The sequence below is a fragment of the Oratosquilla oratoria genome, chromosome 39, assembly GCF_046742065.1.
Source record: "Oratosquilla oratoria isolate Oo_2021 chromosome 39, ASM4674206v1, whole genome shotgun sequence".
NCBI classification, from domain to species: Eukaryota; Metazoa; Arthropoda; class Malacostraca; order Stomatopoda; family Squillidae; genus Oratosquilla; species Oratosquilla oratoria.
This window is the reverse complement of record NC_134815.1, coordinates 30435215-30452365: the sequence shown is the minus strand read 5'-3', so window position 1 is coordinate 30452365 and position 17151 is coordinate 30435215. Positions and strand designations below refer to the sequence as shown.

At 39.4% G+C, this 17151-nt stretch overlaps 1 protein-coding gene across 8 annotated transcripts in view; it reads right to left on the bottom strand.

The window, feature by feature from the left end:
* Window positions 1-826: 826 nt before the first annotated feature.
* TSG101 (tumor susceptibility gene 101) overlaps window positions 827-17151 on the bottom strand; it is a 30089-nt gene continuing 13764 nt past the window's right edge. For all 8 annotated transcript variants that reach the window (XM_076176639.1, XM_076176642.1, XM_076176643.1 and 5 more), the window contains 6 exons: window positions 9032-9195; window positions 8677-8806; window positions 6806-7071; window positions 6147-6374; window positions 5565-5701; window positions 827-5372 (listed from right to left, as the gene is read on the bottom strand). In XM_076176639.1, coding sequence (XP_076032754.1) covers window positions 5186-5372; window positions 5565-5701; window positions 6147-6374; window positions 6806-7071; window positions 8677-8806; window positions 9032-9195 — 1112 coding nt within the window. In that variant the 3' untranslated portion in view covers window positions 827-5185. The remainder of the gene's footprint in view (window positions 5373-5564; window positions 5702-6146; window positions 6375-6805; window positions 7072-8676; window positions 8807-9031; window positions 9196-17151) is intronic.

Below are 17151 nucleotides of genomic sequence, written 5' to 3'. Positions count from 1 at the left end.
CCTAGCTTGGCTTCATGTATAGAGTCGGTATGTCGAGTCAGAGAGGGCTTTAGACACATTCATATATGACAAAGAAAAATGTGTGGAGACCGTTTTGCTCTTAGGTGGCAATGAGAATTGAAAAATATCTACATCACCTAAGGTGATGTTGGTGTGTTAGGTAGTGACGGTACTGTAGTGGGACGAGAAGATGGAAGGATGCGCTGCTGGAAACAGGGGGAACAATTAGTAAATGGTTGTTGCTGAGTTAGAAAATATGTAACCAAGATGTTTTTGAGGCTTTCTGGGTTGTGTAAACCCACATTTAATACACTACACTGAGATATTGAAGTTCATTTGTCATTTCACCGACCATGTGAACAATTTGTTATGATCTTGCAGTATCCTGGTGTCTTCTGACCTCATTTGGTGTCATCTGCAAACTTATATCGGTAATAATCCCCATGTCCAAGTCATTTATATACATGATGAACAATAAGGGACCACATGGCTTTTACTTCTCTGTTGTGCCATGTTTAAGAGATAAAATAAGCTGTTTATTATTGTGATGTAAATCTTAACATGTTTTTGTGCAGCTGTCTTTAACTGTGTCCTGCTGCATTGCTTCTGACCCGGGCAGTGGGCAGGGATGATCCTTCATCCACAAGTAGCTAAGATAATAAATAAACGATTGATAGGTAAGGGTGGGTTGGGTGGAGGTAGGTGCATTCCTTGGCTGTCTACCTCCCTTATAAAGGGGAAGAGGCCTATCTGTATATAGACAGTTTTTCAAGAGACCTACGTGTATGGTAATGTATCAGTACTCAGGGAAATCACAAGCATGGCACAGAGTAGTTATTTGGATATTTATTACAATATCATTTACAAACACAAAGATATTCAGCACATGGAAAAAGGTTTTAAAGCAGTTAACAAGAGACTGAGTCCTTTGTCACCCCTTTTTCCAAGACTTTGTATCCACTGCCACAGAATTTCTGTGATCTAGTACACTTTGTGTGTTCCTGCTGCTTGGGTTCGAGTATTCTTAAAGGAACATACATTATATATATATTTATATATTCATATGTATATATGTTTATACAAATGTGTGATAGTAATACAAAATGAGGCTTCAGTGTGGAAGGAAGGAAATGATTCTTTGATTAATAAAGTAACATTGATCAAGACAGAAATATGAAGTAGTGGCAATGCTAGTAGTGACTACTGTGTACAGATACAAAATATAATTATGAATACAGTCAGTCCAGGGTCATTTACATGATAACAAATCTTCCCCTCCCACCCCACAAAAAATTGGTAAGCCTTTTAATAAATGTTGCCCCGAGTAGTCTTATTATAAATGATATGCACACTTGCCTTCTACTTTTAACAGCATTTGGAATTCAAATCACATATGTATCATAAAAAAAGTGGAAATCAAATGAATCTCCGATTGTCTACAAGACAGCATATAATACAGCAAACTCATAAACAAATATATCAATACTACATGGATAAAATAAATGAAAAGTTTCAAAAAACATTTCACATAAACACTGAACCTTGTAAAAGCCCCAATGGTAAGCGATTAAGGTGTGTTGATAATATGCCCTCTTTAATTCCTGATATACATCTGCTTCCACTCTAGTTTGTAGAATTCTACTATATCCTGAACTACCGTATCCATTAAACTACATGTCAACTACTAAACCTGACCTAAGCTAACCTATTCCTGAACTATTATTAAAAATCCCATAATCCTAAAACATATATATCCCTTACCCAGTTATCTTGACCCACCCTGACCCATTATTAGACTATGCCAGGGTATTTTCCAGCACCCCAGTCAACATAAAAACTCATGATGTATGAGACTTAGAAGCAGTACATGCAAAGTCTATTGGCATTTCTCAAAAGGAAAAGCAAAACAAAACTTAGAAGTATCAACACAAATAAATTTTTCTCTTTTTGTTTTCCTAAAGCTTAGGTTTGATGAGATTTTACAGTAATTTAGACTAGGTTTAATACTCACAAGGGGCATGCAGTTTCATTTATACTTTCAATAGAAAAGACTTAATGTAATTCACATCTTTTTCATTGCTCCTGACCTATAGACTCAAATTATGTATTCAATTTTTTAGACTAAATTTTCCAAATTTACCAAAACTATCTTTACTTTTACAATACTGTATGTGCCCCTTACATGTTGAGTGAGACCCAAGACAAGACTGAAAGAACATCTTGTGAAATAGTAGATTCATCTACCTATTAAATGGCTTTGCCTTCAATAAAGAACAAAACTATGGATGGAAAGGGGTGACATTTGTCAGAGGAGCAACTTTATATGGTCTAAATGAGGACTCAAGTTTGGAAAATCACCATACAATACCAAAATGAGCCAATCTAATCATCTACAGTCAGGTAGGTAAATTTCCAAACCCTATAACAGTCGTCATGAGACTGGGGAGTACTTCCTATGACAACTCAATTGTCACATCAAAGAAGGTTCTGTCCGTACTTTGAGAGCATGCACGTTAGTTGTATGTGTGTGTGTGTGTGTGTGTGTGTCTGTGTGTGTATGTCTATTTACCCAGTGGAAGTATACAGGAAAGGTGTGATGCCCATGGGGTCTCGTCTCTTACTCTCCAATTGTCATAAGTAGCTTAAAATTCAAGTATGATCCCAACTTGGGCTATACTCACTTCCATACTGTTTCAAGAGTTTATGCAACTGTAAGGAAAACTATTTCTTTACATCCTTTAGCATTTTTTCCTCATGACCTTGTGAAGTCCTCCCATCTCTAATTAAGAGATCTCCTCTGTCTAGTCCACCTCTTTAGCAACATCAACACTATAATCAAGTCACCTTTCTCTTTAATCCTTCATCCCTCCTATCCCACACCATGCCTGTCTCCTTTGTCCATCCCTTGCAATCAGGCTTTCTCTTTCTCAAATCCTTTGTGTGTGTGTATTTGTGCATGTGTTTGTGTGTGTCTATGAGTGAGTGTTTACCTAATTGTACTATACAGGAAAGGAGCAACACTTGTTGGGCTCCATCTCTTGCTCTCCAATTTATCACACTTAGTCTCAAATTCATGTACAGTTCCAACTTGGTTTATATCCTTAATTTCCAATTATCATATTTAGATCTTAATTTATGTACTGTATGTGTGTGTGTATGTGTGTGTGTGCGCATACCATTTTTTGTAGTATTAAGAGGCACAAAAGATACAAAATTCATGTAGTGGACACTAGACTTATCAGAAATTTTACATATTTTCAACTGCTCACAACTGGTACTGCAAAGCAACAGCAAGTCACTTGCAACTTTAATTGCAAGAGAGAGAAGAGGTTATACAGCTTCAAACTCTTATATGGCTATTGAAGCTTGCAGCATCAGCAGCCCAGCATATGAATAGAAAATGGGATGTGTGCCCAAGGACTGTATAAAGGACAAGCAAATAACTACAAAGACTGCTACTAAGTGACAGGACAGGACTTTGCCATTTTCAGGAAAAATAATTCTAGATAGAACTTAGAATATTAGTTACAAGAGGCTGGGGTTCTCAACCACAAGTCAAAAAGATGCTAACAAAGCCCTATAACAACCTAGCTTCTACCACTTCTCCCTGTGAAATGAGAGCAGCAATTACTACTCACCTACATAGATTAATTTCCTGAATTTGGCAAAGGCATGTAGATACTGACCCTTTAAGTAACCTTTTACCTAAACTCCTTGTATAACAAGATTCACAGGTCTCTACAACAATAAATGTACCACAGTTGAGATCTACCACTCTGAGGTGGTAGATAATGAGGCTGAAAAGGAAGAGGTGGGGGGTGGTGGGTATAGAAACAAGAGGAAAATAATATTGGTGACAAAAAGGGAGGGCAAGAGAAAGAAAGGGTGGGGATGAAGGGAGGAAACAGGTCTGAAAATGAGCAAGTGGGTCATAAAGTATTTGGTTAAGGTGGAGGGAAAGAGGGTGAGCTGGACGGAGAGAAGGAGGGAGGGTATATGAGAGGAATGGGTGAGGCAGAGGATGGGGAGGATGAAAACGAGAAAGGCAAGAAAGGGTGAGTGGAAGTTCTTTGGTAGAGGTTTTTCAGTGGTAGGATGGGTGGGTGAATGGAGAAAGCATGTTGACGAAAGTGAGTTAAAGGTAAATAGAGTTATAAAAGCAAGATGGTCCACAAAGAGTAGATATGGAAGGGAGAGGAGGAAGAGGCACAAAAATGGGACAGATGTCATGAGAGGAGTACTGGGAAAGATGAGGGAAATATAGCTGATTGACAATTGAATACCATTGTGCACATTTTTCTACAATGATCCCTGTAACCTTTATCTAATCACACTGAATGTCTTACCTTCTTTGTGGTTCAACATTTTTCATTTCTCATTTCTCTGCAAGAAGACCAAGTTTTCCCCATAATTTCTGTACATCTTTTCTGCAACTATCAGCACCCTACCTGACTCTTGACTTGTTCCAAGTCTTCCTGACATCTCTCACCATTACTTCACATACTTCACTTACAGAGTAGACATCTCAGTAAATATCTCTCCTTTGCTCTCCATTTATCATCACAGCCCAATATTTAGTGATGGGGATTCTGTACACAGCTTTAAACCTAAAATTATATAAACAACTTCACTACATCTAAGTCTCCAACCAACACACTAATAGAGTAACTCTTGTTACCAAAAAGAAGCATCTGAAGACTTTCTTTTTTTCAGATGGCATACTTAATCAAGGTAGCTGGGTGGAAAGTATATTCACATTGTCAATAATGATAAACTAACTTATGACTTGTGGGATAGAAAACTGAAATATTCAAGTTTGAGGGACTATCATTTATACAATATCACTTATCAATGTTTACATATAGCATGAATACAACTTTCCATCAGCCTCTTCCTCCCTACTCTTAACCCCCATCTATTTTGTGCACTTCAGCTCCTTTAGGTTCCACCTAATACTGCCTCAATGTCAATTCCTTGAAATACCATTGCTTCCTCTATTTCTTCTCATTCACTTTTTTTTCTGCATAAATCCTTAAAACCCATTTCCAACCTCTAAAGAATTCCCTTTTCCCCAATGCATATTCTTGCTTTCCTCCTGTCTCATTCCTTTTCTTCCTCCTCTCCTCCTCATTCCTCCTGTGTGTCCTACCCCTTCCCTTATCCCCTCCTATCAACCAACTGGCACTTATCCCGCAAAGTTGGCCTTGGTACGGCACTTGTTCATGATGGCCCTAAGCTGAAACTGTTTCCGTGAAAGTGAGCGTACATGTTTAAGGAAAGTGTCTAGGTCAATGACATCTCTTCGCAATGCTTCCCCTAAGTAATAGATGGCATCCTGTGTAGCCTGGTCCTCAGCATAGGCATTGAGCAATCTGGAAAATAAAAAGAACAGTATTTGTGAAAACCAAGACACCTTCCCTTCCTCTAAATAATGATCTGACAATGGGCTTGTAAAAATTGGGGAGAATGTAATATGCTCATGTACCTTATATATCCAAAATTATGGTACACAACAACATATGCACAATCATAAACATACACAACTATACTTCTGTATAACTTACTGTTTATATAGTGGAGCCGTAGTAGTTACAGCATCATCTACATCAAGTGGATCAGTAGCTGATGACAGCCGGGATAGTACACTTTTCATATCACCTTCCCTCTCCCTCATCAATCGAATGCTCTTGTCTAACTCAGCCTGGAGGAAATAAAGACCATTGAATAATAAAGCATGTATGATGTACATTATTTGGAATCACCAATAACCTAGTATGCTCATAGATTACTATACTATAACCTACTATAGTTATAGACTGAAAGGCCTCTTGTCATTAAGCTCTTCCTTTGTTATAAAAAGCAATTGTGGATTACCTGAACTGTTTCCACACACTACCTGGGTCAGAAGCAGCAATGCAGCATGACATAGCACCTCCAATCTCACCCCACTTTAAGCAAACAAAGCCTGAATTCATATTTCTAGTAACATTAGACGTTGTTTTTCTATCTATATACCAAAGGCTTCAGTGGACTAAAGTGAAGTAAGATTGGAGGTGTCCTACTGTGGAGGTGCTGTGTCTTACTGCACTGCTACTGACCAAGGCAATGGGCAGGGGACAGGGATAAAAGATGATAATTTTTCTAACCTGTTCATGTTCTAACTTGTTAATAAGACTCTCCAATTTGGCTTTGCCTGTGTTCAAATCTGCCTGCTGTTGTCGCAGCACTGATGCTTCTGCCTGGGCCCCACCATAAGCATCCCTTAACCTGGCACGAACTCGATCATTCACAGCGGAGATGAGAGAGGCTCGAATATGTTCTTCTGTGATGGTTCCTGTTGTGGCTGTGTTTGTGGTATTATCCGAGTTTGCTACCTGCAACAGATGTATATCATTACCAAAAGAAAAGTATGATATGAAATAGGAAAAAATATGGAAAAACAAACCAATAGTTAACTATTGAGTTATGCATGGGTTACATTACTGAACAGATTGCATATCTGAAAATCACATTACTGAAATATTTTTATACAAGAAACAATGGTTATTTGGAGGGAATTATATTCTTAAGACACAGCAGACAGAGAGAAAAAAGAGAAGACAGAAAGATACAGATAGTGAGCGAGTGAGAGAGAGAGAGAGAAAGTGGGCAGGGTGATTAGGTTTATTCCTTTCATTTGCAATTTTGCCAATGTTAAAAAAAAGACATAAACAAACAAACAAAAACACACACACACACACACACACACCCTGCAGAGAAAGGGTTAAATGTCTGCAAACAGAGGAACATTTTTGTCATTACTTACTGTAGTTGAAGCTGAAGAGGCCACTGGATATGGTGGATAAGGAGTGGAGGAGGAGAATGAAGATGTGGGTGGATAAGGTGGGGGTGGCTGATACGCTGATGAAGAGGGAGGAGGGTAAAGAGGGTATGGGGTGTTTTGAGTAGCTGGGTAGGGAGCTTGTGATGGGGCTGGTGGGTATGGAGTGTACCCTGACCCTGCTAGTGGGTAGGCTGCAGCAGTACTGGTTGGCGGAGGATACGGGGTCCCACCAGGCATTGGCATGTGACCTGGAACACAGAACATGTAGTTTTTGATTAGTCTTTACAGTATTTTTTAGTTTGTAATAATGATTATATTAGTTGTTACCCTGAGTTTTACTGACTGGAAACCCATAGCTCCATTATGATTGGCAATGCTTCCTAGAGCTTTCCCATCAATCTCTCTGGGTATATATGTTGGACTATTGTTGTATGAAGTGGCCTTGCTATGGAGTGCTGTGGATATGCTGTGGAGTGGAGTGTGATAGGGATGGAATGGGTGGGAGTGGTTTCTATCCCTGTGTTTTTTGGCTACCTCCCATGTAAGGGGGAAAAAACCTTTGTTATATGTATGTATATGTATTGTTGTATTTGTGTGGGAGTAATTGCTGGGTATCAGGTCTCTTTATATGAGACAATAGAGAAAATTTATTCTAAAATTGATAGGGACCTTGGGCCCAATCCAAAGACTGACTGTTAGGCCAAGGTAACTATTGACAAGTAAGTCAGGAAATGCACTATGTGAGGATGAAGTTTTTATAGGTACAATGTTTTGCTCATTCAAGTTTTATCATGTACTTGGTAAAACTCAAATGAATGAAACATTGTACCATTAAATACTTTGTCCACACATGGTGCTCTTACATGTTGATGGGTATTGAAGATGGGCAGCAGGGAGACAAATCTCTTCCCTGTCACACAAGACCACCACTTACAAGTACTCATCATTGATCCCTGTTAGCTTGTTTAGAACACAAATAGCAGTCTTAGCATGACAGTGCATAACACTAAGACATACATACATATACCAAGGCTTTTTCCCCCTTACAAGGGAGGTAGCCGAAAAGGAAAAGGCATAAAATCATTCCCACCCATTACATCCCTGAATACACTCCACACCTCCCTATTATCTTAGCACCTCCTGGATGACATGTCATCCCTCCATCCTGTCCACTGCCCTGGGTCAGAAGCAGCATCGCAAGACACAGCACATCCACAGCAAGGCCGCTTCATTAAATCGGCGACCCCCCCTCTCCGTCCCCCCATGCATAAAAGGAGAAAACGGGGAGAAATCCCTTCGGGCTGCATCAAATTTTGCTCACACATACTACCTCAACCCCCATTCCCCCACCCTATCCACCTCATGCATCACAACATCATCCATATACAACCATTCTCCATTCACCCGTCTTCTGTCCTCTCCCGTCCTTCCTCAACAGACATTCCCCTCTTCCCCAAAGTCCCCTTCACCCCATCCATCCACCTCATCCTAGGACGTCCCCTCATGTTCACTCCCTCCACATCTGCCTTCCATACCTCTTTTACTAGTCTTTCTTCACTCATTCTTTCCATGTGTCCAAACCATCCTAATACTCTTTCATCTACCCTATCTCCCAACTCCCTTTCCACCTCTGTTCTCCTCCTCACTTCTCACTTTATCCAGCCTAGTAACCCCCATCATACTTCTCAGACACCTCATCTCAAACACATTCAAACTCCTTCTCTCTTATGTTCCAAGTTTCTACCCCATACAGTGCTGTTGGCACAATCACTCCTTCATACAGCTCTTAGTATCCATTCCCAAATGTCTATTGCTCATTAAATTTTTTAATCCACCAATATAATAAAACTAACCTGGTGGGTTTGTAGGGTATGGTGTTTGATATGGTGCTGGAGATGCTGTTTTGGGCTTCGAATAAACTGGTGGCATTTCACCAAATGTCATAATCATGATCTGTATCAAGCCCATCAAGTCTGAAGAACTCTGTAAATAAAGAATAATGACTCGTACTCTTTTTCTAGCCGCTACCAGCCAACTTTACTCAGCTGAGGGAAACTTCCATCATAGCAAGTGGGTTAAATGCATCAGTAGCTTACTGATACCAGCTCAAAATTAGTTCTTTCATGCAGCACAAAATCTAAATTCCTACTTATGCATTCATTATGGATCTTTTCTCTCCCAGAACATCTACAAATGTATAAAAATTACCGGATTCCATTCATGGAGATATGGAAGATACACTTTGCCACTCTGGTCAACATGACGGGAGGCCTTGATGAGCATATCAGCGGTGGGCTTGACATACACCATTGGTGATGACAATGGGTGGTTATCAAGCAGCCAAACACATACTGGGATGTTGTATGTAGCCCCTTCAGGGATAAAAGTAATTGTTAATGGGTGCAACTCATGAAAGGGAATAACTGTTGTAACTAGGACAGGAGAGTAGAGCTATATTCATGTTCCTCCAACTGTGACATTATTACTTACAGAGTTGTAATCATACTCCAATAATTCCATTATCCACCAGAAGCAAGAAATATACTCTACCTCCTTTCCCAGACTGTAGCTAAACTGTGTAAATGTATCAGGAGAAATAGTGGCACAAGATATTATAACTTACAACTTTCATTTCTTAAAATCAAAACTAGTTTATGCAAGAAAATTATTATTAAAATGTATCTTGAAAATTAACACTGTAAACTTAGTTGTATGAAGTTATATCTCTGATTTATTAAAAAACTTTAAGATTTATAAAATAAAATAACAAAATTAAAATGTGCACTTTTAAAACTAACATGCTATGGAGTAAAGAAACAAAGTTCCCAAAGCAATGCAAAGCACCAATATATGATACATACCATAGGTGTACAAGTGCATTTGGATGTGTAATGTGTGCGTGTTTTTGTGTCCACCCACATTAGTATGTGAAAAACAAAACTGTAAATACTGAATCTATAGTGAAGTAAGCATGCAAAGATGGTATTGGCCAAATTCATAAGATTTTGTAGTGAGATGGTTGCATGTGACTGAACTTTGTAGTTACTTGCTGTTCCTTTGATATGTATTAGCTGATAGAGCCACATCTTATGCAGTTTCAATGTGATATGCATGATCCTTCATCCCTTAACTTATGGAACTCCTCTTAATCCCAATGTTCCATAAGTTTTCAAAGTCATCTGCCATTAAGGTGGTTACAATCAATAGTATTCATGTGCTGGACAAAGTTATTTACAGTTGGATAAGTGAGGAGAAATTCTAAGTATAAAATGTTAGGTACAGAGGGTAACCTGAGACTTAGAAATATTGAGTATGGGTAAGCATTGGTATAAAGGAGGGGAGTTCAATTTGAACCAAATTGCAGAACTTAGATTGTCCAACTATGACCAGGAATATTCTGGCTTGACTATAGTCAGTGAAACTATACCATGTTTGGTTTTGCAATAACAAAATAGAAAATTATATGTTTTACTTCTTGATTTGACCTAGAGCAGAAAAAGAATTGGTAATGAGATAAAAAGATCAGGAAATAATTGGTTGTGTTAAAGTTGGTCTAATTATCTGTAAATATTCCTTGTCCAGCACATGAAGACATTTTGCTCTTGTTGCTGCTGCCACTATTTGAAATATACACTGGGAAATCATAATTACAAAATATGAATTTGGCTGACCCTAAAGCTGGCCCCTGAATAGCAAATGAGATAACTAAACCTCATTACTAACAGATAGTTTTTGCAACTACTGTAAATGAGCACCAATACCAGGACTTCTAACTGTTTGAACTATTCCTAGAGATATTCTTGGGGAAAAATGTAAATAAGAGTACCTATATGACAGGTATTATGGCCAAAATATAATACAAATGAACCTGCTAGTGCATAACCTGCAGAATACACTTGAACTATGGGATTACAAGAAAAGCTCCTGAAAACAAGCACCTGCAGCAACACCTTTGTATAGCACTATAACATCTGTCTGAAAAACTCTAGAAAAGAAAATAGTGTATAACCTAGATGAATGACTACTAACATACTAACTACCAGGAAATATGAGAGAACTTAAAAAACAGACTATACCTAGTCAAACTCAAATCCAACCTACATCCATCACCACTCCACGTTCATCTCACTTTACTTTTGCCCATATTTATTTTCAGCTTTCTCCTCTTGCACATCCTCTGAAACTACCACCAAGTGGTTCAATTTCTCTTTAGACTCAGTCAAAAATAGTATCATCTGCAAACAACTGGGTCACCTCCCACTTCCCTCCACCTACTCACCAACCCCAAACCCCCACTCAGCATTATCATATAAACCTTTCTTACAACCTTTACAGACTCACACCAAAAAACAAACAATACAAGACCAATACCCAAACTCCATACTCTACCCGACTTTCAGTCATCAATCCATCCAAGAAATCCATTCTCTGACAAGCAAGAACCACATGGGTACAACAGTGTTCAGACCATCAACCATCATTGAAACAGTACCAGCACTTACTCTAATTGTCTCAAATACAATCACCACACCAAACACCTCATCTTACAGTGCTCCACTCTTGTCATACCCAGACAACAACACAATATTTCTTCTTTGAGTAACTTGTGAGGTAATCTAGTGGGTGTTGCCAGTTTTCTTCTAGCCATGGGTCTTCTGCAAGAGAACTTGGGGCAATGGTTTGATTGGCCACCCAGTCCATGTGCACACTGAATAACCATGGTGACAATACATGACCCCATCACAGTTCTACCTTAACCTCAAATCATGCACTCTCTACTTTTGACCCTTACTATTCTATTCTCTACTATTCATGTAAAACCTTGTGACCACCCTTAATTGATTTCTCCCTATTCCATAAATCTACAACACATTCTCTTAAACACTTCTCTAGTAACCCTGTCCAAAGTATTCTTTAAATCCATGAAAGCTTTATCTTTTACCAAAAATTTGTGTGTTTTAGTACAAATACCTGATTTATGGACCCTTTTCCTCTCCCAAACCCACACTGCTCTTCCTATACACATTACTTAGTACACTTTAAATATTAATCCCTACAAGACTACCACATTCATATCTGTCCCCTTTTTCTTTGAAGAAGAAGAGAGAGAGAGAGAGAGAGGAAAAAAAAAGAAAAAAAAAAAAAGAAAAAAAAAAAAAATCCTCCAATCTACCAGTACTTCCTTTCCTCAAACACATATTAAACAATCTCACCTTCCATTCCACAATAACTACTCCATCTTGTGTCAGACATTACATATGACAACCATTTAATGCAGGTGTATTACTAGCTTTCATCTCTGTATCTCTTCTTTTCCTATAGCCTTATCATCCTACTCTTCCATCACAGCACCTTTCCACCTTTCCACCTTCCTCCCTTTTCTTTACTTCACTATCAATTCCTCTTATAATACATAATGATTCTATATTCCACTGCACTTTCCTCTGAACATATTCACATCCAAAACTCTCCCAATCCTCCCTCTTGGCATCACTATGAAATCCATTTATATTCTCTTGATTAACCTCCCACCACCACCCTATGTATACTAATGTTTATTTTTCTTCTTAAACACTATTTACTGTCATCATTTCCTTTTCAATACATATTTCCAATGGCTTTCCATTACTGCTCCTCCCTGCCACACCATACCTCACTGCTACTCCATCTACTGACTCATCTCCTAATCTAATATTAAGACCTCCCAATACCATCACATTCACATTCCTCTCAAAAACCTTCACATACTCATTTAAATACAGTAGAACCTCTACTTATGATTGCCTAAACATACGAATTTTCCAACATACGATGTGAAATTCGGTCTAATATTTGACTCTACACCTGAAGTAATTTCCAACATACGAAGTCATCGAAGTTTTGCATATATAAACTAAGTTAGATTAAAGTTCACCTAGTGTAAATTAGAGTAGCCTAAGTTGCGATAAGTATCTCAGTCACCACCTCTCTACCCACACCTATTGTCTCCTGCATTGCCAAGCCTACACCTCCGTTCGCCTTTCTCTAAAGTAAAGTGACAATAAAAACCCCTTTTTATTGATTATTTCCTTATAAATTATTTTTTTTACATCTCTTATATACAGTAATGCATTTGTTTTATTGTTATGTGTAATTATCTGCAGTACAGTATTTATTAAGGAGTTATCATAGGTTTTTGGGCTGTGGGACGAATTAAACGAATTACAGTGTATTCTTATGGGAATATTTGATTTAACATATGACCATTTCAACATATGAAGTAGGTCCTGGAACGAATTAAATTCGTATGTAGAGGTTCTACTGTAAATCCAAAATGCTTCCCTCTCCTAATTTTTCTCACTACCAGGGATATATGTATTCATAAATACCCACATCTCCCATCCCAATCTCATCTTTATCCACATCTTCCCTGTACTCCACCATCTCATCACTTACCACCACCTTCCCTTCCTTGCTCTCTTGATACCCTATCTACCATGCTCCCAAACTTCAATACACCTTTCCCTTTCAGTTTCATTTTACTTAATGCTAAAACATTCATCTTTCTTCCCACATATTGTCAACCTTTTTCCTTTTGCTCACATCTTTACCCCATCCATGCACATTCACTGACCCAATTACTAGGGTTCTGATTGGAATCTTACCATACCCTCTTGCACCTTCAGTCTTCACAGAAAAGGAAATCCCTAGCCCTCTCACTATATCTCATCTAGATGCCTCCCATGACACATATGGGTTCACAGTGGCAGCATTCTTTTCCCTTCCACCACAGGGAGTGTCATAAAAGAAAGAGGTGGAGTCTTAGAAACAGTAAAGAATAGGTTTAAGGGGCAGCAAAAAGGAAGGAGAACAATAATGAAAAACAAAAAGAGCATATTTTTTTAATGAGTAGAAATATTCTACTCTAATGTAGACAAATGATGAGTGGCTCTGGTTTGAATAAAAGCCCGAAAACAGTCCCAAAGTACTGAATGCATGGTGACATGCAGTCAATACCTGATTATGGATGTACACATACACTGGAAGGGCAAAGAGATAAGAGGTGACATGATAATGATATTTAAATCAGAGAAAGATACAGAAAAATAAACAGAGGATTTGCCCACATGGGATGAAAGATCAACAAGATACCATAAAAAAGTATACCTTTCCACATAGATTGTAGACTTATGGAACAATTTGGACGAAACTATAATCCATACCAATAACATAAATGAATTTAGGCAAAGTTTGACAAGTGGAGGGAGAGATGGTACTTCATAAGCACAGCTCCAATCCTATATACTACAATAATACACATGTGCACTCATAGTGATATATATATATATATATATATATATATATATATATATGATATGGTTTAACGTCACAAACTCCCCCCTTAGTATGGAATTTAATGAACCATGCCCTTGGTCGAACTTTGCTGGTGGCAGGGTTCGAACTGCCATCCCCTCGAACTTTGCTGCAAGTAACAATACCCTAACCCACTCAGTCAATTCCTAGTCCCAGATCTCTCTTGCGGGGACCCCTTGACTCCCAGGTAATCACCAACGGCCACTGAACAAGGCCATATTTCACACAGGGAGGAAATAGTGTATTGTTGTACAGGAAAAGTAAGTGTGAAGCATTGTAGGATGAGGTGTTCAGTGTCTTCTGTGTGATAGTTGCATCTGGGGCAGTTTGATACTGTGACCAGGCCTATTCTGTGCTGTTGTGTGTCTTCTGCAAGAGAGACCAGGGACAACGGATTGATTGATCAGATTCACTTCCTATAAAGAAATGGTCTATTTATTTCTCCCTTTACTTTTATAATATACAATGCTGATGAACTGATACCATACATGCCACACAGCTTCTACACTGAGACACTGGGGGTTAGTTTTCTCCGCAATTCTACTTTTTCCTCCCCTGATGCTGACTTATGCTTACACTTTACACCAGCATTGACCAACTACTGGCCCCTGAGGTGGAGGATGGTGTGTTGACTTGCAACAAGGTGACTTTGGTTTTACGATGGGGGGAAATGGTCTTTCCTCTAACAACTCTCTGTCCTCTCCTAGTTGGCAGTTGGTGGTGAAGTTTCTTGCATGCATTATATAATAGCACTTGTGGGTCTTCTACAAGAGAGATCTGGGGCAACTGATTGATTGATTGATTTATAATGACACTACTGTTCTTGGGAAATAGGGATAAAGGTAAGCAAAATATGCTAGGAATTTCCTGAAATCATGAGCTGCAGTAGCCATGATCCCTAGGTACTTGAATGATAGCAAATGGCACCCAACATCTTAAGTGGTGACCCACTAGAATAGTCTGGTGGGTCATTATCTCTCTCTCTCTCTCTCTATATATATATATATATATATATATATATATATATATATACATACATACATACATATACCAAGGCTTTTTCCCCCTTACAAGGGGGGTAGCCAAAAAGAAAAAGGCACAAAATCAATCCCACCCATTCCACCCCTGAATACACTCCACACCCCTCCACCCTCCCTCTTATCTTAGCACCTCCTGTATGACGGGTCATCCCTGCACCTTGTCCACTGCCCTGGGTCAGAAGCAGTGTCGCAAGACACAGCACATCCACAGCAAGGCCGCTTCATTAAATCGGCGACCCCCCCTCTCCGTCCCCCCATTGCATAAAATGAGAGGACGGGGAGAAATCCCTTCGGGCTGCGTCAAATTTTGCTCACACATACTACCTCACCCCCATCCACCCGCCCATTCCACCTCATGCTATCACAACATCATCCATATACAACCATTCTCCATTCACCCCTGTCTTCTGTCCTCTCCTGTCCTTCCTCAACAGACATTCCCCTCTTCCCCAAAGTCCCCTTCACCCCATCCATCCACCTCATCCTAGGACGTCCCCTCATGTTCACTCCCTCCACATCTGCCTTCCACACCTCTTTTACTAGTCTTTCTTCACTCATTCTTTCCATGTGTCCAAACCATCCTAATATTCTTTCATCAACCCTATCTCCCAGCTCCTTTTCCACCCCTGTTCTCCTCCTCACCTCCTCATTTCTCACTCTATCTAGCCTAGTAACCCCCATCATACTTCTCAGACACCTCATCTCAAACACATTCAAACTCCTTCGCTCTTCTTCTCTTATGTTCCATGTTTCTGCCCCATACAGTGCTGTTGGCACAATCACTCCTTCATACAGTCTCCTCTTAGCATCCATTCCCAAATGTCTATTCCTCATTACACTCTTCAATCCACCAAGGCATTTACTCGCTTCTCTCAATCTACATTCTACCTCCACTTTCACTCCACCTTTCCACCCAAGTATCTAAAACTATCCACTTCCTCCAGTCGCTCTCCCTTAATGCTCACTTCCAGTCTACTGCCACTTTCACCCCTTGTACATCTCATCACCTTACATTTACCCACATTTATCTTTAGCTTTCTTCTATCACATACTCTCCCAAACTCTGCCACCAACTTCCTCAATCCCTCCTCCGATCCTGCCACAAGCGCAGTGTCGTCCGCAAACAACAGCTGGCTCACCTCCCACTTTTCTCCATTTTCTTTAACCATCTCCAATCCCTTGCCCACTACCCTTGCATTTACCTCTCGCACCACCCCATCCATGTATAAGTTGAACAGTCAGGGCGACATAACGCATCCTTGACGAAGTCCCACCTTTACCTCGAACCACTCACTCTCTCCATTTCCAATCCTGACACAAGCTCTACTATTCTCATAAAACTCTTGACAGCTCCCAGAAGCTTTCCTCCTATCCCATATATCTGCATAACCTCCCACAATGCCAGTGCAGTCTAGTAACTCAGGCATGTGTATATACTCTTTGGTCATCACAACTACTACTGACATTTGGTAACTTGAGAGTATATACATACATGGATACTGGTGTACCACCAGTTTTCTAGCAACTGATAGTCTGGCACTTCTTTTAATCCAAATCTAATTACAAGTGGACATTTCAGTTTCCTGTAACCCATCTATTTTTTAAAACTTGCTGCACTGCTTCTGACCCAGGCACTGGGTAGGTGTAGGGCTGGCCCTACATCCACAAAGAGCTAAGATAACAGGGAAAACAAATGGGTGTGGGATGGGTGGGTGCATAACTTGGCTGGCTACATCCCTTATAAGGGGGTAGAGGCTTTTTGGTGTGTGTGTGTGTGTGTGTATGTATATATATATATGTTTCATTGAATGTGATGGATTGTTCAGTATTAATAAATTTCTTGAAGGTATTTTCTTAGACTTAGAAAGGTCTTAATCTCGTTTGGCCTTCCTGTCTACCCTATCATAAGCCTTTTCCAGATCCATAAAAGCCCAA